At 43.0% G+C, this 23,058-nt stretch overlaps 1 protein-coding gene across 1 annotated transcript; it reads left to right on the forward strand.

The window, feature by feature from the left end:
- Nucleotides 1–3: 3 nt before the first annotated feature.
- On the forward strand, nt 4–20,958 carry LOC146612592 (zinc finger protein DPF3-like). The gene is made up of 10 exons (XM_085342932.1): nt 4–57; nt 9,297–9,457; nt 10,219–10,326; nt 12,437–12,564; nt 15,702–15,797; nt 15,977–16,037; nt 19,276–19,317; nt 19,913–20,053; nt 20,469–20,582; nt 20,680–20,958. Exons 1-10 carry the CDS (start codon nt 26–28, stop codon nt 20,838–20,840), a joined length of 1,044 nt encoding a protein of 347 aa, XP_085199058.1. The 5' UTR covers nt 4–25; the 3' UTR covers nt 20,841–20,958.
- The last annotated feature ends 2,100 nt before the right edge of the window (nt 20,959–23,058 follow it).

Consider the following 23,058-nt stretch of genomic DNA (forward strand, 5'->3'; position numbering starts at 1 on the left):
CGATATTGCGTTACATTGTAGCAAAATGGCGGCTGTCATTCAGAATCCACTAAAAGCGTAAGTAATTTAGACATTGAGGAAATTGTGAATATCTACTTTGTTGCCAAGTCGTACATTTAAACTGAGCGCTAGCGCATGCCATTTCCAGCCGTGTGCATATGAGCTATTAAGCTGTCCAAATTCATTTTGTGTACTTCTTGCATGGCAAAGTAACCTCGTATAGTTTCTTTTTTATTTTTTTAATTCCGCTACATTTCAACATTTGGTTTTAAACAACGTGCGTTCGGCTGCTTGACATTTTCGCTGTACTAGCGGGGCTTTTCCTCTACACGGCTTTGCATACAACACGGGAGAGTGTCGTCTTTTTCTGGGCTGTAAATTTATTTGGAAAAAAAAACTGTCCACAACGTGCCTTTGCGCCGTTACGAATAATTAAAAAGCCGAATTTCTTCCTTCGCTCGGTGGGGCATAGCGGCGGAATATCATCGGACATTCCGAAAGTCCTTTATAGTTGGTGTGAATTGTCGACATGTCAACTTTGGCTCCTCCGAGCGCAGACGTGGTCAGGACCCGGTAAAGCAAGGGAGGAGGCATTTTGTATTTGCATGCTTGCTGGCGAAATCGACAAAAGTGACAGCAGTTGACTCCGCCGCTGAAAATAGGCTGTCACCCTGCGCTCAAATAGTGCATGCACGGCCGTTTTTTGTCCCTCAACTTCAAAGAAATACTCCACCTTTCCCTCCCATTTTCTCCTTTGTTCTTCTGTATTGTTTTACCAGTTCCTACTGGTAGACGTATCACTGCAAGTTAGACACACTTGGCCTCTCGCTCCTTGTCATTTTTGTACTGCACATTGTGGTCTGTTAAATCTTTAAATGCATGTTAAGTTGCGCGGCTGTCACCAAGCAGTCCGCCTGTATTGATGTGTTATAATCACGGGACTGTGGAGGTATAGTGCAGGCTGTCTCCACTGTGCCTTTAAGTGGAGGAGTGCTGGAGATTAGCTTGGTCCAGGATCCTGGGCCCATCTGTCAGAGAGATGCTCCGACAGAGAGGAAGTGTTGGGCACAAGCAGGAGAACCATCTGCTCCTTCACAGAGGTACCCTGCCACCTCAGTGGACTGTGAGCACAAGGAGTGGACCTCACAGCACCTTGCACATCCATGCACCCCATGCTGCCATTGTTATTGAGGCATTATTACACCTAGGAAAGGATGCTGGAAAGGATGGTGTTTTTTGCACCATCTAGGGAGAAGTTAATTTTAAGCATCCAGAGTATATATGTATATGTATTTGTGATGATCCAGTAAAGTGGCCTCCTAGTAAGATAACCTCCCTGCACACAAAAAAAAAAGAAATTGGGGGGGCATGTTGAATCGTTATGTCCTCCTCAGTCGACTGCGCATGCTCTCAATTTTCGCTCAAACTGCTCAACAGTTTTACTCACCGGGGAATTGCCCGGTGCAATCACAGCCTCCTCCTGCTGGCACCTGAGCAGCTCAGCGAACACACTCGATGTTCATTGCAAATGTTCAATAAATAATTCCCTCCCCATCTAAACTGCTGCTGTTCTCGTACCTCACGCCTTTTCACGAGAGCACGCAGAGGTGCATTTCATGACTACCGGTGTTGGGCCATTTCTCTTGTGTCCCAGCAAGCCTCGGTATCTGTCTGCTGTCAAGCCGCTGCTTCATCTCACTGACATTTTAGCATTCTGATGTGGAATGTCTCCTTGCTATAAGCTGTGCTTAATGAAGTGTTTCAATCTGCTATAATTAGCCTCTGTCTCGGGTTTCTGACTTCATTTCACACGTTTGTCAGATTATAATTAGTCACACTTGACACTAATTGGATGTCGCTCCCGTAGACCAGTTTGACCTTTTTTTGTATTAAGATGATTCACTTCAGGGAAATGGAACTGCTAGTTTGACTTTGTGAGGATGAGGCTGATGGAGCAGGAGCATGCAGGCCCGCGCACGCCTGGTTGAGGTCTGTCCCCTTCTCTGAGCTCTGTTGGACGACAGTAATCTCCAGAATCTGCTGATTAAAATGGAGGCTGGAATATTTAATTAATAAGGGGAGCGCATAAAGCTGCTCATTAAAATTTGAGCCACAGCTGGAGTTTATCTGCCGCCTGGACACATCTTCCATCCGCAGCTCTCCTGACGTTCCACCCGCCGGATTCGTGTTGTCAGCTTTCTTGTCATTTGCTGTTGAGTAGACTTTGAGTGAGTCAGGCTTGCTGTTTATTGGTACTGCAGTGTGGAGGTGTATGGTCTGGTTTTTTTTACCCCTGCCCTCAGCCAGACTGTGTTGTTCTGATTGGTGTAATCAGAGGTTGCTATCAGGATGCAGTCACTCTGTAGGCCCTCCCCCTACCCTTGTTATGTGGTAGCTCTTGCTTCCTGTGGAGCAGCAGTGCACCTGCAAGTTTGAGATACCTTCTAAATAGAGCACACGAGACAGAAGTTGTTTTATATCAGATTTTTGTTGTTGTTTTGTTTTTGCTCTTACATATTCTCCTTACAAGCCGGGCTATTGTAAAGCACTAGCTTTTTGTCATGACTGCAGCTCACTCGTAGCTCTCCTGCTCTCTCAGTTTGTCGTTAGATATGCAAAACGTGAGTTGACACACGCTTACATTACGGACGCAGCCATGTGACACGGTGAACCGTTGACAGGAACACGCTGATAGCGGAGGCCCCACTGGCCACAAGATTTGCTTTTGTTCTTCACCCTCATGCGCACACTCACCTTCTCTGCTCAGCTGGAAGACATCGGGGATGTGTTGTACATACCTCTGAGGCTGTGGCATGCACACAAGTCTCAAGTGTTTATGGCTAATTCTAACAGCTAAATCTGGTTTAGTGCAAATTTGAGCTCATTTTTGTGTATTTTTCTTCTGTGTCTTGTAATAGAAAACAGACAAGCTAAAAATGTAGCCAGATTGTCTAAACCAGTGGATTGCACACCTCTCTAAGGCTCCAGAGATACATTTTAGTTGTCTGTAGTTGGTCAGAACATAATTGTATTATTCAGCTGCATACTTGAAAGCTTTATCCAATCATCTAACTGCGCATGTGTGATCAGTTCTTCTTCAAACTGTTGCTTCATTCTCTGATCTTAACTCGATTATGAAAATAATGTCCAAAAATATAAAGTTGAAGTTATCTTTCAGCCAAGTCAACAGACTAGTCTCTCAGAACAAGGCGGAAGGTTGTGAATACTGAGTTGGAGGTGGTGTCTGTATGTGTGCGCGCCCCCCCACCCCCCTCCTGAGTCGCTGGACATGTGGGTCTTGTCACTCATTACAGGTGTCAGAAAGTTCTCTCACCTAAGCTGGAACACCTGCTGCTGGGGGAGGCAGGGCTCTGATGCAGCTCGTGCTGTTGCGCACACAGCTAGCAACCACCAGAAGTCTTTCACCCACTTACATGTTCAGATGCTCCACCATCCTCCCTCCTCAAACCCCCTTGCACTCCAGGATTCACTTGAGACCAACCGGCATCCTCTCCCGCCTTCATTCAACTCGAGTAATCGCAGGGGTTTCTTGGCACTAGCGTGCGCCCGTAGCTGACTTCGGGGAGCACTCGCAGCCGATCTGCTTTTAGTAAACTGATATGTCACACTATGCCCCATCGCAGCTGTGTGTTGATATCAAGGAATGCCACTGAAGCACACAGGTTAGGTTGACAGGGATTTACTGTTGGAAACGAGACACTCCGCACATGGTACACATTTGACAAATCTAATTAGCAAGCCGCATGCTATTATTTTTTTTCATGAGCTAAACATTTCTCTTAAATCCTCGATGAAGCTACTAGCAAGCATGTCAAACCGCTGATCCTGTGTGGTCATGCTTTGTGGCAAATCTGTTTTGAGTCTATCCCTGTGTGAATACGCTTGTAAAAATTCCTGCACCTTAAAGCCAGAGAAAGCCCTGCTACATGTGAGAAATTTATGTTGTTTTTGGCTTTGTATGCAACGCAAATCAATCAGCTACGTCTTTATTAGGCAGGGAGCAGTAGTAATGCAATTATTCATTAGAATAAAGTCCTGTGTTTATTAGTCATGATCTGCTTGTTAGCTTTTCCTTCCCTCTCCCTTTTCATCTCCCTCACACTTTTCCACCCCTCCCTGCGCAAGCTCTGTACCTGCGACTGTTTACTCTTCTCAATCACACTGACACGAAGCCTGTCCTTCCCGGAAACTTCACACACACACACAATCTGGTTTTGTCTCAAATGCATAGCTGGACGTTGTCTCAAGGGTGGTGGCAAAGACGGAGGTAAAGGAGGAGTGTGGGATCCGAGCAGCACTGACAAATCAGCCTTCCAGCACCTCTACCTCCGCTTTAAAATTCCAGCCTCGACTCACAACCCGCAGCTCATTAGTTTCACTTCAAAATGGCCGTCCTTCTAATGCTGTAATTGAGAACACATGGAGGAACTTCATTATTTGGATGTGGGGATGTTTATACCAGAAGAACCAGTAGCTATTATTGGGCCCTCTTGGCCCTGTGATATAATAGCAAACTGTAGAAAACGCATCCAAAGTACCGTGTCATGATTTCAGAGTTGAAGCAGTTACCTTCGTCTTTGATATAGTCAAATTAGAACCTGCCCTTGTGCTAGGCACTCTGCTGAGATTAATTAAGTAGGCTAATTACCATACCAGGCGTGTGGCAGCGATTGAGGGCTTGAATGTGAAATTTCCTCCCCCATTTCACTCTGAATATTAACATTGAAACCCTCGGGGAGTGCCAAAATCTCAGCAGCACTAAGAAAAGTGGAACTAAAGTGCGAGAGTCTTGGCTGCTTGCTGGTCGGAGGAGTGACTTTATATCAGACCCCAGATTCAGTGTTTGCGTGATAATCTAACACAGTCAGCGTCAGTGTAGCTCACAGCCTGTCTTGAATCAGATCAAACAAAGAGCCCACAGAGGTAATAATATGTTTAACCTCAGGAGTGGGAGCAGCAGAGTGGTCGAACTGTTGTAAATGGGATGCATTGTTTTTTTCTCTTTCTACAAATTCCCCCTGTTGGCAAGGTGGAGACAGCAGTGAGAAGCTCAGCTGTCAGTTTGATCCCTAAATTGAACAGGGTTTGATGCTAACAGCATTGCTGGGTTCTTGGGGACTTGAATATACAGGAAACAGATAGTGTGAAAGATGCACTTTATCTTTGCGGTCTTTTTTTTTTTTTTAAAGAAGCAACGTGTTTCTTCCCTTGTTTTGTTTTGATCTGGCTTTCTATCAGCTTATAGCTGCTTCAGCTAAGTGATCTGCAGCCAGCAAAGCAACAGGCCTTTATCGTAGCATTTGTACATGATGAACATCTTGGATGTCAGATGCTGCGTATGTATAGTCGCCCTTATTGTTAGCAGCACAGCACTTCTTGACCGGTTCTTCAAAGAAGCTTCCACATCAGTGTCCCAGCTGTGTCAACAGTGGTGAGAACTACAAGAGTAGATTTACTCAAGTCTGATTAGTAGTTGCACTTTAAAAGAGCATCCCCATTTTCTACAGTCTGTTTTTACTCCACTATAGTGCAAAGGCAAATATTGCATGTTTACCGGATATATCATTATTAAATTCAGTCCCACTGGTGCTAGCTGTAATATGAATTGCTAATAAACCGATCTGTAAGAGTTGTTAAGCTTTTTTAACTTTTGAGTATTTTTAATATAGACTGTTTTCTTGACTTTTCTGTGCTCCTTTTTTGTTCTTCCACTACTCTACATAGACTGTATATAAAAGATGGATGTAGCTTGTGGGTCTTGTGGGTTGTGGCCAGCAGAGAGCGACTCCACCGATTGTAAAAAAGTATTCTGGAAGAAATACTTTGATGTTGAAATTATACTTCAGCAGTGGTAGCACAAAGGCAGTCCGTGGGCAGTCGTAGAGTGCCCGTCTACCTGCAGAGAGTGTTCTGTTGTCCATAGAGGCAGTGTGCAAAGTATGTGGTGCAACCGGTCTGTGGGCTACTCTTGATGTACTTTTGTTGGTCCATCGGCCAGCTGTGGAGAAGTTAACATACAAAGAACTGAAGTGAAACCTAGACTGTTAAAAGCAATGAAGTGTCCACTGCAGCCACAGTATGTACTTTTCATATTGTATTTTTGGCTCTGTGATGGAGTTTTTTAGACTGCCTTTCCCCGGTGAACTCCACTGTCACTCCCTTCCCTGTCTGGGTCCACTTGTCATTCATTCAGCATTCAACCAACACACAGGTCACCCACATCCAGCGATGTGCAGTTGAGTTTTTTTTCTGTGTGGAAATTCATATGCAAAAGGACACATTTGCTCTACCATATTCATGTACAGGAAACACTTTACTGCTGGGGCTATGGTCTCAATCCCTAGTTTTTGTTGAATACAATATGTTTTTATTGGCTGATTTAAATTTCTAAAAAAAAATGTAACATTAATAGTAGGGATGGGCGATATATACGATAGAAACGATATAAATTTGGCCAACGATATAGAGATTTTGACTATACCGCTCTACCGCGATAGCGCATGTTGATGATGTCATCAAGCTGTGCCTGTTTTGGTCGAAAGCAGGGGTGCCCAATCCCAGTCCTCGAGAGCTACCGTCCTGCAGCTTTTAGACGCATCCTTCTTCTGACACACCTGAATCAACTGAATGGCTTGTTATCAGGCCTTTGCCAAACTTGATGGCATGCTAAAGAGGTAATCACACCATTTGATTCAGCTGTGTTGGAGTAGGGATGCATCTAAAAGCTGCAGGATAGTAGATCTCGAGGACTGGGATTGGGCACCCCTGGTTGAAAGCATCGCAGCGGCTACAACCATTAATCACGTAGCCCAACACTATATACCAGGTAGTCCAACTTCAGTAACCCTGCAAACGTCACTGCTGTTTAGTTTTCTGTCTTCATTTATGTTGGAAGTTGTAGCAGAGCTGTACGTTTTAATTAGCTTCAAAAATCTCTCAGTTAGAACATGGTATGAAATGTTTAGGTGGAAACTAGCGAGCTAACTTCCTGCTAACTTCTAACTCCGTTAAATTTAATAACTTCTGTTTTCATGGATGCCTGGATGTTAAACTTAATTGTTGCACCTGGTAAAGCAGCAACGCTGATGATTTATTAAAGATGAAATAATTTTGACAGTTTTTAACTCTCAGTGTTCGTTTGATTTTGGGACCTGAAGGGACGGAGTTTTGGACCCAGATTACTCCGCGAAGCTTCTCACTACGGCAGCCGTAATGCTCTGACAATCCATCAAGCAGCATGGCTTACCAAAGTTGTACTAAAACATTTTTTAACAGATTTCTGCACGCAGAAATCGGTTCGAGGTCAGTAAGCACAACCAGAATTCATACATAAGGCGCACTCTCGATTTTTGAGAAAATTAAAGGATTTTAAGTGTGGAAAATACGTTATACAGAAGAACAGAATATATCACGATATATATCGTTACTGCACGTGCTTCAAATTATATCGCGATATGAATTTTAGGCCATATCGCCCAGCCCTAATTGATAGCGTGTCCTGTCAGTACCAATTTTTGTTGATCCCAATTTTCTTTCTATGAACCTTTCACGTAACTTTTTTTAGATTAAAAGACATTAGTACACGTTACAGTTTTCCCCAAACTGCAGCAACTTCCTGGATCTCCTCTCATTTAAACCCCTGACAAAAAAGTGCTGAAAATGAGATGCACCTTTACCTACCATGTTCTATCTTACCAAACAAAAGCAAATGCAATAGATTTCACCAGGTGTGAATTTTGTGTCTTCACTCACAGTGAAGTGAGTTTACTCTGATGACATCTTAGCACACGGCTGTGAGTTTGCACGTGAATTGCTTTTTGCTCATGTTGTTGTGCACGAAACAGTCCGGCTTCTAATTGGACATAAGTGAGATGGGTCAGGGGTAGGGATGGGTATTGATAAGATTTTAACGATTCCGATTCCATTTTCGATTCTGTTTAACGATTCGATTCTTTATCGATTCTTTTTAAAAAAGGAGAACACTAAGGTCGATTAGCTTAGAACTTTGTTTTATATCTTCTCTTTGAACAAGATAGAAATTTAGGAGTAACATGGCCTTACAAACCCAACAGTGAGATCTTAAGAGATCCAGCCTACGGCTCTTCAATGGGGCGTCACAGGGTCCCCAGGAAAAAAAATTGTAAATGTAAAATAATAAAATAAATATTCTTCTGTAGCAAAGTATAACATAAATTGTTCTGTGGCAATTACACAAGAATATCCAGTAATGTCCCTGCCTACAATTAAACACATTCACTTACCAAAAATCGGGGCATCTGCTGTGGCAAATGGGTGCAAGGCTTTGACCACAAACTTAGACACTGCTCGGTGACATTCGTCTATCCTGGCCTGAAAGGAGACGCTACCGGTAGACTGCAGCGAGAACTGCCAGCGAGCGCCAGCCAGACTCTGTCTGTCTGTCTCATCATGGTCACCTACATGCACAGTAATGGCAGGTCTTGTAATAAGGCAGATTGCGCTAACATAATATGCACTGTTAGTTGATTATTTACCTGCCGCATTAACGGGAGAGGACGTGCAAACGTTACCGCTGCTGCTGGGTTGAGAGTCACGAGTCCGGAGCGGAATTAAAAACACGTGTCATCGCGTGTTTTGTGAGCAAATGCTTTTGCATATTCGTAGTGTTTCCTCCCTTAAATGAAATATCTACTTTGCAAGTATTGCAAGTTGCCCTGTTGTCATCGGTTCTCATAAAGTATAATCAAACTTTTGAGCGTTTGAGCCGCTTAGGCGCCGTGTTTCCTGCCAGGTAAATGACGCTCCGCAACGTGGTGACGTCATTCGGGGCGACTGGAATCGATAAGGGAATCGTTTGCAAAAATGGCAAACAATTCCAAGGAATTGAAACAGTGGGAACCGGTTCTCAACAAGAACCGGTTTTCGATACCCATCCCTAGTCAGGGGTCAGCATGCTAGGATTGGACCGATCCTGGTCCCTGACTGATCAGTCGGTGCATCTCTACAACACGGTGTGTCTGTTTGCACATTGTCTGTTGTCCCCCTAGAGTCAAAATGAATGATAAAGCAGAATGTGCTTTAAGGCAAGCATACATTTTGATTGATCGCTTGGTATTGTTTGAGCAAGTAATGTTCGTCACATCCACCCCTTAGGAGTCCCATGTAGTGAAGGTGTGTTTTAATGCTCGTAGGTTAAAAACAGGAGTTCATTAACCAGCAGGTGATGTCATTTACAATTAGTTAAAGTTAACCAACCATATCTACCCTTGTCATTGATCTTTGCTTATTTTTGACAGGTTGGGCGACCAGTTTTATAAAGAGGCCATTGAGCAGTGCCGCAGCTACAATGCCCGCCTGTGCGCTGAACGCAGCGTCCGCCTGCCATTCCTGGACTCTCAAACCGGGGTGGCCCAGAACAACTGCTACATCTGGATGGAACGTCACCATCGCAGCCCCGGTGAGTGAAAACACCCACACTATGCATGCAAAAAGAAAGAAGACTTGGATCAGTTCGACACGGTTTTTAGTGTTTCCATTATTACCTGGTACCAGGTACTTTTCAAGTACCTACTTGACCGGGGTTCCAAGGGATCCGAGATGATCCGAAAAGGAGACATCAACAGACTGAATTCCACCGATTAGATAGTCAGCGACGTCACTCGATGAGTCATGAGAGCGTCTCCTTCATGAAAATCAAAACGGCGATCTTGAAGCCCAGCAGTGAGAGAAATGGCTACACAAAAAAAGTTTGACAAAAAGCCACAGACCGAGCAGCAGTTATGCCATCGCCTTGACTTCCTCCTTTGTTGTGGCATTTGTGTCCCAAACAAATGATGTCATGGGACGTTCGGTCACGTTACTGTAATGAGCCCTACGCATATTCGGTGGAAAACGAGTCGAGCCAATCAGAGTATATACTAATGGAAAAGGGGTATTAGTGGTTGGGAGTGGCAAGTAACCTTCAGCTAAAAGACATAAAATACATTATTAAGTGCTTTTTAGTGAAGTTTAGGGAACAAAACTACTTGGCTAGGATTAGTAAATGATCATGATTTGGTTTAGTTTGTTATGGTTTGGTGGTTTGGAGACTGTCCTGTCAGTGTCAGACAGAAAAATTGGTGCAGGCATAGAGAAAAACAAAACGTTTGAAGGACTTTATGTCGAAACAAACAAATTGCCATGAGACTTGAATTTTCATTCATGGCGTCCATTCTACAGGTGTTGCAGCCGGACAGATGTACACGTACCCCGCCCGCTGCTGGCGAAAGAAAAGACGGCTGCACAACTCCACAGATCCCCGCCTGGGCATTTACGGCCTCCAGCTCGGTAAGACCCTGCAGCCTCTTCTCGGCATGTCACCTGCCCACCGCTCTCTGCTCCACTCAGCTTCTCCTCCCACTCAGCCGGCTCCCCCTCGATCTCCACCCACCTCCTTCAGCTCATGTGATTACTGGTGATGATCTGGAATAATCTCACTAAAAGCATATCAGTCAGTCTCAGCGCAATGAGCAGAGCAGGCTGCCAGTCATTTTTCAGAGGATGAAATGTGGCTGTGTTCACCACGGCTGGTAAACTTGTTTTGTGAGAAGTAGAACATGTAATTAGATTTACTGCTGCTGGGAGCAGCGAGACAGAGTTTGGCCACTGCAGACAGTATTTAATAAATGTTATGGAATGAAGTTTGGTCTTCTCTGACTGCCACTTGAAACATCTCACTCAACACATTTACCCTCTCTATATTCTCACTCCATCTTATTTTCTACTTGCCACCTGCCTTGCTGATTGGGTTTGTCTCTTTCTCTCTGGCAACTCTTTCATCTTTCTCTCCCTGTAGCCTGCCACGCAGTGTGTCTGTGTTTGGTGGCCAGTCTTTCTCAACACCGAGTAACAGGTACATTCTGTGCCCAAAGCTTTCATACCCACTGGGAGGTTACACTATCCTAAGGAATAAACACAGAAATGCAAGGTTACATCTTTCTCTTTCAAGTAGTTTCTGCAAAAAGAAAATGGCATAATGTTTTGACAGAAACCTCCAAGATTGTGGTGCTGTGTTTATGTGTTTTGCATGTTAGAAGGAAAAATTGTTGGGATGTTGAGGAAGCGAGAGAGAGCGAGAGAGACTGGAAAGAGAAACCAAGATGTAGTGACAGCATGTGAACAAAGCCTTTGTTTCCTAAACACATCCCATTGTAGCCTATTGTTTTCCACTGAGCTTGTGCTTGCCGAGACCACACCACCACCCTGCTGTCCCTTCCCTTCTCCAATAAAAAGTGGATTGGTATGCGCTGTGTGTGAGTGCCCATCAGAGGGGAAACGTACCCCGATTTAACCTGGCGTCTCTTATATGGAGCACATTGTACAGCTGGCCAGAGGTGGCCAGCTCAGGGCAGCAACCAGAGTCTGTCTCACTGTCTGATGGTGTGCTAGAGGGACTGGGGTTGCATGCAGAATCAGCTCCCTGCTGCAGGCTGCTGCCGGCTCTATTTTTAGCCCCCCCCAGCTCCCATCGGTTGAGAGAGGGAGGGAGGGGGGTGAGGGGGGGTTGTCTCGTCGCGGAGAGTTGAAAGTCAACGTGTGCAGACACAATGGTGAGGGGCTGCTGCCACATGGTGGAAGGGCCAATTTTTAAGAAGCATAGAGCTTTCTCCCTCTCGTACCTATCTCTTTGTGCCTGCCTCTCACCTATGCAGTCCTGCTGTTTCAGGTCCTACGTGCTCAATATTCTGCAAAAGCTGGGGCTTTGAAGTATGTCCTCTTCAAAGACCCACAAAGCAACTGGATGATCATGAAGCTCTCTGTAGAGGAGATTGTGCAAATAAGATGTGTGGATCCGACTAGCTGTCAAAGCTTTTGTTTGTTCTGCTTTGTCTGCTCAACCTGCTCGCCTCCTACACTGTTTGTTTAGATCGTCAGTGTAGGAGGAGATATCTGCATGTGTTCAAGTTAAAGTGATAAGCCACATAAGTACATTCCTGTGGACAAAGTCAGCATAATGTCCGCATAGGGCAACAGTACCGAGAGCTCAGTGACTGTGCAGTCTTCCTCAGAGCCAGTACATGTATGTTTTGTTTTTTGTTGTTTTCCAGCAGTATATTGTTGTGGAAAAATGGCTGTGATGACACATTCTGCTGCAGGACAAAGAGATGATAAGCATTAGAAAAAACAAATGCTACACCAAATTGCCACATGCTTTCATGAGTTCTAGTAAGAGTGGAAGAGAAGGAAGATAATGGAATTATGCTGATAAAAGCTGCTCATGCAGGTCACAGTTTGTGACACTGCTGGTTCCTATCGAAATTATAGTGCTTGATGGTGATACACTGCACATGCTGTGTATTAGCACTCTGACGTTTTCACTTAAAGCGCACAGTTGACAAACACTAAGCCGGTGTTGTGATGACTCATCACATGTTGCCTGTTATTTGTCTTCATGCAGACGGCGGTCTCATGTCAAAGGACACGTTGCCGACTCAGAGCACTACACTGGAAGCTCTGCTTCGTGGAGAGGGCCTAGACAAGAGGAACGCCTCCAAGAACGACGAGGAGAGCCTGCTGGAGATCCAGGTGGGTCCAGTCAAACTGCGTGTGGATCAGTGCGGTTCATAGCATCCGGTAAACATTTTAAAATGTTAATCTTGTGTGGTATCAGTTAAACGATCGAAGGCCTTGGCACTCACAGTGATGTTTAGTGCCCCAACTGGTTGCCAAGGCAACCTGCCAAGTTTTTTCAGCTGACCTGCGGTGCTTGTTAGATGACTGTTGTCTCGCTGAGAGGCATTTTAGGAAAAGGGAAGGTATAGAACTTGAGTTTTCAATGCAGTAGCTCTGCCTGTGAAAAAAAGTCAGTATCTTTATTGTTTCTTGTTGCAAGTCAAAAGCAGGTATATCTCCTAGCATCACACATTCCACTAAAATACTCTTGTGGAAACATTCATATTTATGGAAAGAGGGTGCTTGGAGCATAATGGCCAAGTCCTTTCAGAAGGAAATCTTGCCACTCTGCAGCCGCTCTGGTAATACTATTTTGCGTGAACAAGACCAAAGCCCTTTCCAAATAAATGAGGAGAGCCATAACTTTCAGTAGTCACAACAACTGCACGTATAAAGACATTAAATCTTTGGGGGGGGGAAATGTGCTTAAAGTGTTTTGTTAATGCTTCAAATGTTTGTTCTAAACTAAGATTTTGAAAAGCTGTATAGCTTTGTTGTTGGGATCGAAATGAAAATGGAGATGTATTAAGATGTCAAGGTTAGGGCTGAGGGCATTGTTGACCCAAATCCTCACAGGCTTTGCAACTGATGTGATCAAAATCAAAACTTGAAATGTGCAATTCACTTGTATTTTTATTTTTTATTCCTATTTATTCTATTTATCCCCTTTGTATATTTTATTTATATTTGTCTCTGTATTTATATATATATATATATATATATATATATATATATATATAAAACAAACACCCAGCACGCCCCTGCGGGCGGTTTATCCTTCAAGCTCGGGTCCTCTACCAGAGGCCTGGGAGCTTGAGGGTCCTGCGCAGTATCTTAGCTGTTCCCAGGACTGCGCTCTTCTGGACAGAGATCTCCGATGTTATTCCCGGGATCTGCTGGAGCCACTCGCCTAGCTTGGGAGTCACCGCACCTAGTGCTCCGATTACCACGGGGACCACCGTTACCTTCACCCTCCACATCCTCTCGAGCTCTTCTCTGAGCCCTTGGTATTTCTCCAGCTTCTCGTGTTCCTTCTTCCTGATATTGCTGTCATTCGGAACCGCTACATCGATCACTACGGCCGTCTTCTTCTGTTTGTCTACCACCACTATGTCCGGTTGGTTAGCCACCACCATTTTGTCCGTCTGTATCTGGAAGTCCCACAGGATCTTAGCTCGGTCATTCTCCACCACCCTTGGGGGCATCTCCCATTTTGACCTCGGGACTTCTAGGTTATACTCGGCACAGATGTTCCTGTACACTATGCCGGCCACTTGGTTATGGCGTTCCATGTATGCCTTGCCTGCTAGCATCTTGCACCCTGCTGTTATGTGCTGGATTGTCTCTGGGGCATCTTTACACAGCCTGCACCTGGGGTCTTGCCTGGTGTGATAGACCCCAGCCTCTATGGATCTTGTACTCAGAGCTTGTTCTTGTGCTGCCATGATTAGTGCCTCTGTGCTGTCTTTCAGTCCAGCTTTGTCCAGCCACTGGTAGGATTTCTGGATATCAGCCACCTCCTCTATCTGCCGGTGGTACATACCGTGTAGGGGCCTGTCCTTCCATGATGGTTCCTCGTCTCCCTCCTCTTTCTTGGGTTTCTGCTGCCTGAGGTATTCACTGAGCACTCGGTCAGTTGGGGCCATCTTCCCAATGTATTCTTGGATGTTCCTTGTCTCATCCTGGACTGTGGTGCTGACACTCACCAGTCCCCGGCCCCCTTCCTTCCGCTTAGCGTACAGCCTCAGGGTGCTGGACTTGGGGTGAAACCCTCCATGCATGGTCAGGAGCTTTCTTGTCTTTATGTCAGTGGCTTCTATCTCCTCCTTTGGCCAGCCTATTACACCAGCAGGGTACCTGATCACGGGCAGGGCGTACGTGTTGATGGCCCGGATCTTGTTCTTACCATTCAGCTGACTCCTCAGGACTTGCCTGACCCTCTGCAGGTACTTGGTGGTTGCAGCCTTTCTAGCGGCCTCTTCATGGTTCCCATTTGCCTGCGGGATCCCCAGGTACTTGTAACTGTCCTCTATGTCTGCAATGTTGCCTTCTGGTAGTTCAATCCCCTCAGTTCTGACTACCTTCCCTCTCTTTGTTACCATCCGACTACACTTCTCCAGTCCGAACGACATTCCAATGTCATTGCTGTATAGCCTGGTAGTGTGGATCAGTGAATCGATGTCTCGTTCACTCTTGGCATACAGCTTGATGTCATCCATGTACAGGAGGTGGCTGACAACTGCTCCGTTCCGTAGTCGGTATCCGTAGCCAGTCTTGTTAATGATCTCACTGAGGGGATTCAGGCCTATGCAGAACAGCAGTGGGGACAGAGCATCTCCTTGGTAGATCCCGCACTTGATGGTAACTTGTGCTATGGGCTTGGAGTTGGCCTCTAGTGTTGTACGCCACATCCCCATTGAGTTCCTGATGAAGGCTCTTAGGGTCCCATTGATCTTGTACAATTCTAGGCATTCCAGTATCCAGCTGTGGGGCATTGAGTCATAGGCCTTCTTGTAATCAATCCAAGCAGTGCACAGGTTGGTCAGTCTGGTCTTGCAGTCTCGGCTGATTGTTCTGTCTACCAGTAGCTGGTGTTTTGCACCTCTGGTATTCTTGCCAATTCCTTTCTGTGTCCCGCTCATGTATTGACCCATGTGCCTGTTCATCTTAGCCGATATGATGCCTGACAGGAGCTTCCATGTAGTACTGAGGCAGGTTATTGGTCGGTAGTTATATATATATATATATATATATATATATATATATATATATATAACAGTTCTGTAACTGTAACTTTGGTCGTTGCTGTGCTTTTTTTGGAAGTCGAATTTCCCAGAGGAACCCACCCGAGGGATTAATAAAGTTCTATCTTATCTTATCTTAAAATGTTGCCTCATCACAGTGTTTTTATTTATTTCCCCCCCTTTCCTCTAGCTAGCTAAGCTCTAATCAGTACTGATCATCCATTACTCTATCTCTCTCTGTCCCAGAGGGTTCTGGAGGCAGATGCAGCAGAAGATGCTTTCAATGACGATGACGACTACGAGGTGGACACTCCCAAGCGGAGACATCGGGGAAAAGGAAGAGTAAGTGGCTGGAGAAACGATGATGGACACATACTGGAGATGCAGTTTAGAAAAATCAAAAAAGTCAAATCACAGTTAACTCAGGCTGATCTTTTATGTGTTACGTCTGTATGTTAAAAACACAGATTCCATAGCAGACAGTCTCATTGAATTTATTAATTTTTTTTGCCTTTCTTCAGGGTCGGGGTTCAGGTCGCAGGAGGACAGATCTAGATGATGATAAGCCATATGTCTGTGATAGTAAGTCGAGACAAATTCTTAAATCATTTAACCGTCATACAGATGATTTGTAGATAATCTGCTGAATTCTTTTCTTTCTTCTTCTTCTCATTTTGTTATCTAACGTTGTAACCTTGTACAGTCGAGACTAACAGTTTCCTAGAGTACTACTGTTTACACTCCTCACTGATAAAATAAATTGGACAGGCTTTTTACAGAGTCAGTTTGTATTTTAGACCTAATTGGAAGAATAATGTTTAAGCCGCTTTCACACTTTGCTCATGAGCTCATGTGAAAAAAGGAGCAGGTAATTGTTTGATGAATTCTGTGAGTGGGCATCATGTGTCCTGCCTCCTACACCCTCTATCCGAGCTCTGACCTAAACCAAGCTAGGTATTTTCAGTAGCGAGAACACGTCTGATGCAGAGATTGTCTTGCTGTGTGTGAGAAAGGATAAGAAAAAGGCTTTCCTTGGTTGTGAGGCTGTTAAGAGCACCTACAGATCAAGATTTCCTCTTCAAAATTCTGTCATGGTCAACAGCAACCCTCAAAGTCAGTTACCAACAATATAGCTAGACTTGTTAAACTTTAACAATTTTGTAGGTTTGCTATTGTACACCACCACAGTGGACTTTACAATTCGTCCTGTCTGTGTATCAGCAGTCACATCATCAATTAACACCAGTGACCCAATACTACCAGCACCTCTACATGCCCTACTATAACATTATCTCCACTACAGCTGACAGAAAGGGATGGGAATTGATAAGAATTTAGCAATTCCGATTCCTTTATCGATATTACTTATTGATTCGAATCCTTGTCAATTCTCCCATTGATTCTCATTGGGCTCTCACTAGCTGTGCTTTCAGAGTTACTGCCATCATATCAAAGACATTACATTCGTGCCAATTAATTGCATGTCGTGTGATCAACTGTTTGTGCGTGTTGGATGCATTTCCTCTCTTTGTTGTGAATAATTTATTTCACATATTACACAGAACACTTTTATTAAAAGTAATGCAGTACATTACTTAATTAAGGAGAAAATAATTCACTATACTACTTATAACATTACTTTCATGTTGCTCTGTAAAATGACCTGAAGCACACTGTCTGTTCATTATCATTAAACAATATAAACCTGAGGCTACAGCCCAACACACAAAAACAAATCCCTGTCCTAATGAGGCCACACATATGATCTTTCTTAGTATTTAGGTATGAACAGAAAGCAAACAGCACAAAGCAAAAATGAAGCACAAAGAGACTTCAAAGCAATTGCCACAGTGATTTTACGTCCCATGAACAGGTAGAAACGGAGGCTGCAGCTTGACTGCTCATCCTTTTGTTACCTGAGGAAGTTTAGCGGCGACTGACTTCACCGCTGCTCCCAAATGACGAATTACTTGACTCCAGTCCTGGGCTGGGATCGTCATTCACTCGGCTTTAGCACCACTCTGGGTTTTTGGATAGCTTAGCATTAGCATGCTGTCTGTACAGCTGCTTGCTAAGACCGAAGGTGTGTTAACAGTTTAATACAGTTACTTCTGTCCTGGATGCACTTTGCTCTTTACCATTACACTCTTGTCCTTTAGTGCAATAAAATTAAAAGTAATGTCCATATCCACTCTTTAAACAGCTCAACTATTTACCTCCTCCGACAACTGACATCAGCAGATTGTAGCGGAAGTGCAAGAACTGATAAGTGGGATCTATAGGCGGGCAGACTAACAATTCTGAGGAATTCGACTGCTAGGAGCCGGTTCTCGATTTCCATCCATACTGATAGATGATGTGGATTGCTTCAGATCATGAGTTGTTTGTCTTGTTCTCCATAGCTTTCTGTTTCAGTCAATCTGGTGCAAGTTGACCTTGATTTCATCTGTAGAGATTTTTTGTTTCAGAACTGTGCAAACTCTTTTTGATGTTCTCTCACAAAGTCTAATCTGACCTTTGTAATCTTGAGTGTAACCACTGGCGTGCAGCCTGCGCTATTTTTCGATTCATGAAAGCGTTTCATGGTCGTAGATCTTGATAACGATGTGTCTAGTTTACCTCCTGACTAGATGTGAAGCTGGTTTTCTGAGCTATGGAAATAATTCTGTCATCATGCGCTTTTCTGTGTTCTTTCAGAGGTTTTGGTGTTGCTGAGCTGCCAGTACAGTGCATTCATTCTTTTGAATCATGCACCAGATTGTTGATTTGGCCACTTGGAAAGTTTTTCCCATCTCTCTGAATGTTTTTTTTTTTTGGGGGGGGGGTATTTCAGCCTCATGACTGCCTCACTCACTTGCATTAACATCTCATTTAAAATCACAGTGGAACAAAAAAAATAGAAATTTAACACTTTGAATGAGCTTCCAATATTATATCCAGGGCTGCACATAAGTGGTCCGCAGGTGCGCATTTGCTGTCAAAATAAAAGACGCGCACCAGATAGGAAGTTGCAACGCGCGTTTGCGTCCATAAGATTTTCTGGAGGAGGACAGACATTTGTTTAGAACTCTTAAAGATGTCGAAGAAGCTCCTTTAAGCAATTACTTTGGTGTTCCTCCACCTCCAAAGAAATGTCAGGAGTCTGAACCACAAAAGAAGCACGTATTCTCGGAAAAGTGGTTGCAGGAGGTGAGCTGGCTTCAAACAAATGATGAACGCACAGAGATGTGGTGCAGAATGTGCCGTGAAAATCCCACTCTAGCAGACAAAAACAGTGCCTTTTATATGGACGCAAACGCGCGTTGCAGCTTCTTATCTGGTGCGCGTCTTTTATTTTGACAGCGAATGCGCACATGCGGACCACTTATGTGCACCCCTGATTATATCTGCTTTCTTATTAGTCATAAAATAACAAGACAAGTACTTGTCAGCCAATTATCCAATTACCAATGAGACCATGTATTGAAATGGCTGTAATTCCTAAACAGTTGATGCACAATTGTTGTAAAACCTGCTTATTTTAAACCTGAATGTTTGCACTTCAACGACATCTTGATTGTTTAATTTAAAATCCACTCGGTGATGGTGCACAGAGGCAAAACTACAAAAAATGTGTCTTTGCAAAACAAATTATGGACTTAACAGGATAAAACTTTGTGAACTACTGCGACTGCAGTCTTAGCTATTCTTGTACATGCAAGTTGCATGTGGAAAATCCAAGTAAGGGGTATTGGATTTGACTCCATTTGCTGACTCTGTGTGGAAAAACACACCCTCATCTTTTCTCTTTCTTCTTGTGTTTTTGTCTTTTCTGTTTCAGACAGATACAAACAAAGGCAGAACTCCAAATCTTCAACCTCAGGTACGTTGATTTGTTGTTCTGACTGTAGTTCTGTAGATATTTATTTTGATCGGTTGTTGAGTGGTATTGTTGCAAGAGTTGCCATTATAGATTTAGCCCTTACATTATGTTATTTTTCTCAAGCTGAAAGGTGCCCTTGGTGCTTTGAATCTGAGCCACGGTTATTATGATGTGTGGCTTGGTGTTTTATTTGACTCACTGTTGTAATCAGATCTTAAAGTGCTGGTGCCAGAAGTAGAATAGTTAGCTCCATTAGATAGAATTTCTTCCATTTTCTTCTATGCTCAATGATGCTATCAGTCTGCACTTTGTTGTTGCCTATAAAGACAAAAGGGTACATACAAATATTTTGTAGCTATGTTTCTTTGACATTATTACCATCTAAGCAGATGCTCTGTGGAATTTTAACTCAAAAGCTTTGTGAAGGTCTCTATGAGAACCAGCCATAATCCTAAAAACAAATGGCCAGATGATGCAGGGGGGAAAACACCTGCCCAACTCCACGTTTAGAAATGCTGTGTTCCCAGAATTATATTTATATAATGAAACGCAGCCACAGTAGTGAGACTGATCATCTCCCCTGTGTTTCTTGCAGTCTGTGCAAAGCGCTACAGGAACCGCACAGGACTAAGTTACCACTACACCCATTCTCACCTGGCAGAGGAGGACAGAGCCGGGGAAAGGAGCACAGTTGCCTCCCAACCCCCCACTGCACCACAGACTGACAGACACAAACGTAAGTAAATGTGACACCTGTGGCTCCTGTTTAGGTTCCTCTTTTTTAACACTTTAAGTTATATTTAAGTTATATTCACCCCGATTATTTTGCTTCTTGTCAACCCTGTTCTGGTTATATTTTAAAGTTGTTGTTTTCTTTTGGGGGGGGTTGTTTTGTTTGTTTTTATCCCAATGCAAAATCCTAATCCTTTTTTTAGGTGTAGACAAATGTAATTAAATTAAATGTAATTTTATTTAATGCAATTAAAATTGTAGAACATTTTTTTCTGCAAACTGGCTTCTTCAGGACAAATGTCACCTGGTTTTCACTTAAGTTATATTCTGTTTGTATAAGTTGTATAGGTACCTAACATAATCTGGGTTAAATCAACTGTCATTAAAACTTTGATTTCTTTCTGGAAATTCCTGTTTAGGTCCAAAGGGTCCAGGTGGGACCAGCATTCCCAACAGTTACTGTAATAAATGCCAGGGCTCAAACAAGAAAACGGGTAAATCTGTGTCTCCCTGCTCAGCCTGCCAGTGCACAAGTATGTTCACATATATCTTTGCATGATTTATTATGCTGTGATGATTGCCATATGATTTTCTTTCTTGACTCTGTTGCTCTCCTGTCCGGTGTTCCAGCTGACTGTGGAGAAGAGAAGGAAGACGGGACTTTTACTGGAGCTGAGGAGCTCTTCGGCACCACCTCAGAGAGCGACACTTCCACTTTTCATGGCTTTGAGGACGACGAGCTGGAAGAGCCGGCTGCAAACGGCAATGGGATACCCGGCCGTCACAGATAAAGAAAATCTTTTAGATTTAAAGAGACATTTTTTTTAATATGGATTAACCTCTGGCAAAAATCTGCTGCTTCTTTTTCAATGTTTTTTGTTTTTGTTTGCGGAAAGCACAAAGTGATGATTTCAGGACAGAAATGCAAGCAAGTGGTATTTTATCTACTGAACATTGTTAATTAATTTATGAACACCTTATATATATATATATATATATATATATATATATATATATATATATATATATATATATATATATATGACATTTAAGGTTACAAAGGACTGTCAGTTTTTCCTGACAAGTGACTCCGTGCAGAACGGAAGATGTTTTTGGAGTGTGGCTTTTTTGTTTTTTCTTCCCTCACTGGAGCAGAAGGGTTATGAACAAAAACACTGGAGAAATTGGAAAATTGCAGACAAGACTTTTTGTTTTTTAAGTGAATGATAAGTTTGGTAGATGATTGAATGTCATTGCAGACCCATACTTGCATTGCAGAACTACTGGATATTTTTGAATCAGTAGTCAGTGTGACTATGAAGACCTCTTCTTCTGCTCTAACTCTGAATTGAACGTATGAAAATGAAGGAACCAATGAAAGGAGTGCCACAGGCCACTGGAAATGTTTGGATGAAGAAACCTTTATAGTCTTTACACAAGGGGGACAAATCAAATCGAAGGTAAGCGTTTGTGGTACCTTGTCAGAGAACAAGTAGATTACAAGACAAGAATAGATGGTATGCGAGTGATTGTTACCAGTTTAAATCTGATTTAGACAAACTGCATTTTGCACATTGTACTGGACAATAAAACTAATTAAGGGTCATGCACGAGCATTTTGTAGTCCAACATTGGTCTAGTTTTCAGACATGCTTGCAACACGGCACAGTGGAGCACCACTTGTGGTCCAGACTGAAATCTCCCAACAAATCACAGATGTACTGCCGTGACATTTGATGCATCCATTCATGACGCTTAGAAGTTGAATCCTAATAACGTTGGTGCCTTGAGTAGTAGTAGTAGTAGCACAATGAGTTCACATTTGTGTGTTTAGTAACTATCTGAAGAAATATTTGATGAACTGCCAGGAAATTTGTCTGGTAATATAGAGTTTTAATTACCTCATATTTTGAGTTTGTCCAAAAACTTGCTTTATGCAAAATAAATGGCATTCCCATCGTATTGTACCAGAGCTGATGGCGCAAATATTCCACTTATGTTTCTTTGACATGCAGTGATATTTAAAAGGGTAATTATGTTGATGACTATCGGAAAACGTAAAACCACAATTGCTAAGAAACTGGGACACTCTGAAATATGTAAATAAAAATGGATTGAAATGATTTGCAAATCTCATAAACCCGTGTTTTCAGAAAGGTCAGAGCTGCAGGCAGCACCTGGACTCTTTGGCTAACACGCCATGCCGTTGTAATAGATTCTGTATGGCTTAGTATTGTCTTGCTGAAAAAAGCAAGCTCTTCCCTGAAAACATGTTGTTTGAATGGGAGTATATGTTGCTCTAAAACTTTTATATGTCATAGCTGATGTTTTTCCAGATGTGTTACATAGGCACTAATGCGGCCTCATACCATCAGAGCAGCAGGGTTTAGAACGCCGTGCTCTTTAGAAGAGAGGAGGCGGCATCTATGTTTTCCAAAATGAAATTCAAATTTCTGTTCATCTGAACACTAAACAGTTGAGTTCTATATGTGTTTCTGAGCTTGTGCAGTGATTTCCATGACAGTCATGCCTGTCTGAGTGCCTGAAGGTTACAGGCATCCAATACTGAAATCTTGGAGGATATCTACAGATTATCAGAATGTTTTGATAATATTAAATATTACAGATGATGAAATGCTTTATCTTCACTTGTAGATCATTTTTTGCAGAGTGGTGAACTTCTCCCACCTTTACTTCTGAGGAACTCTGCCTCTCTAACATGCTCTTTTTATGCCCAATCATGTTACTGACCTGTTGCCATTGAATCTAATTGGTCGCCGTTTCTTTATAGTACCAATTATTTTTGCAGCCTTTTGTTGCTTCCATCCCAACTTTTTTGCTTTTCAAAATGAGCAAATAATTTTCTTGAAAGAGAAACATGTCCCATGTTCTGTGTGTTCTATTGTAAATAAAATATAGGTTTATGAGATTTGCAAATAATTGCATTCTGTTTTTATTTACATTTTGTCTCAACTTTTTAGAATTGGGGTTGTAATTTTTGAAGGTTTT

The sequence above is a fragment of the Diplotaxodon limnothrissa genome, linkage group LG19, assembly GCF_057381915.1.
Source record: "Diplotaxodon limnothrissa isolate DT_005_m linkage group LG19, D_limnothrissa_male_GT1.1, whole genome shotgun sequence".
Taxonomy (NCBI): Eukaryota; Metazoa; Chordata; class Actinopteri; order Cichliformes; family Cichlidae; genus Diplotaxodon; species Diplotaxodon limnothrissa.

What these genes read in the sequence shown, in the direction of transcription:
- LOC146612592 (XM_085342932.1), top strand. Translation starts at nt 26, where the DNA reads ATGGCGGCTGTCATTCAGAATCCACTAAAAGC. An exon ending in ATTCAGAATCCACTAAAAGC is followed by an intron (nt 58 to 9,296) that starts GTAAGTAATTTA and finishes TATTTTTGACAG; the next exon opens with GTTGGGCGACCAGTTTTATA. An exon ending in ACGTCACCATCGCAGCCCCG is followed by an intron (nt 9,458 to 10,218) that starts GTGAGTGAAAAC and finishes TCCATTCTACAG; the next exon opens with GTGTTGCAGCCGGACAGATG.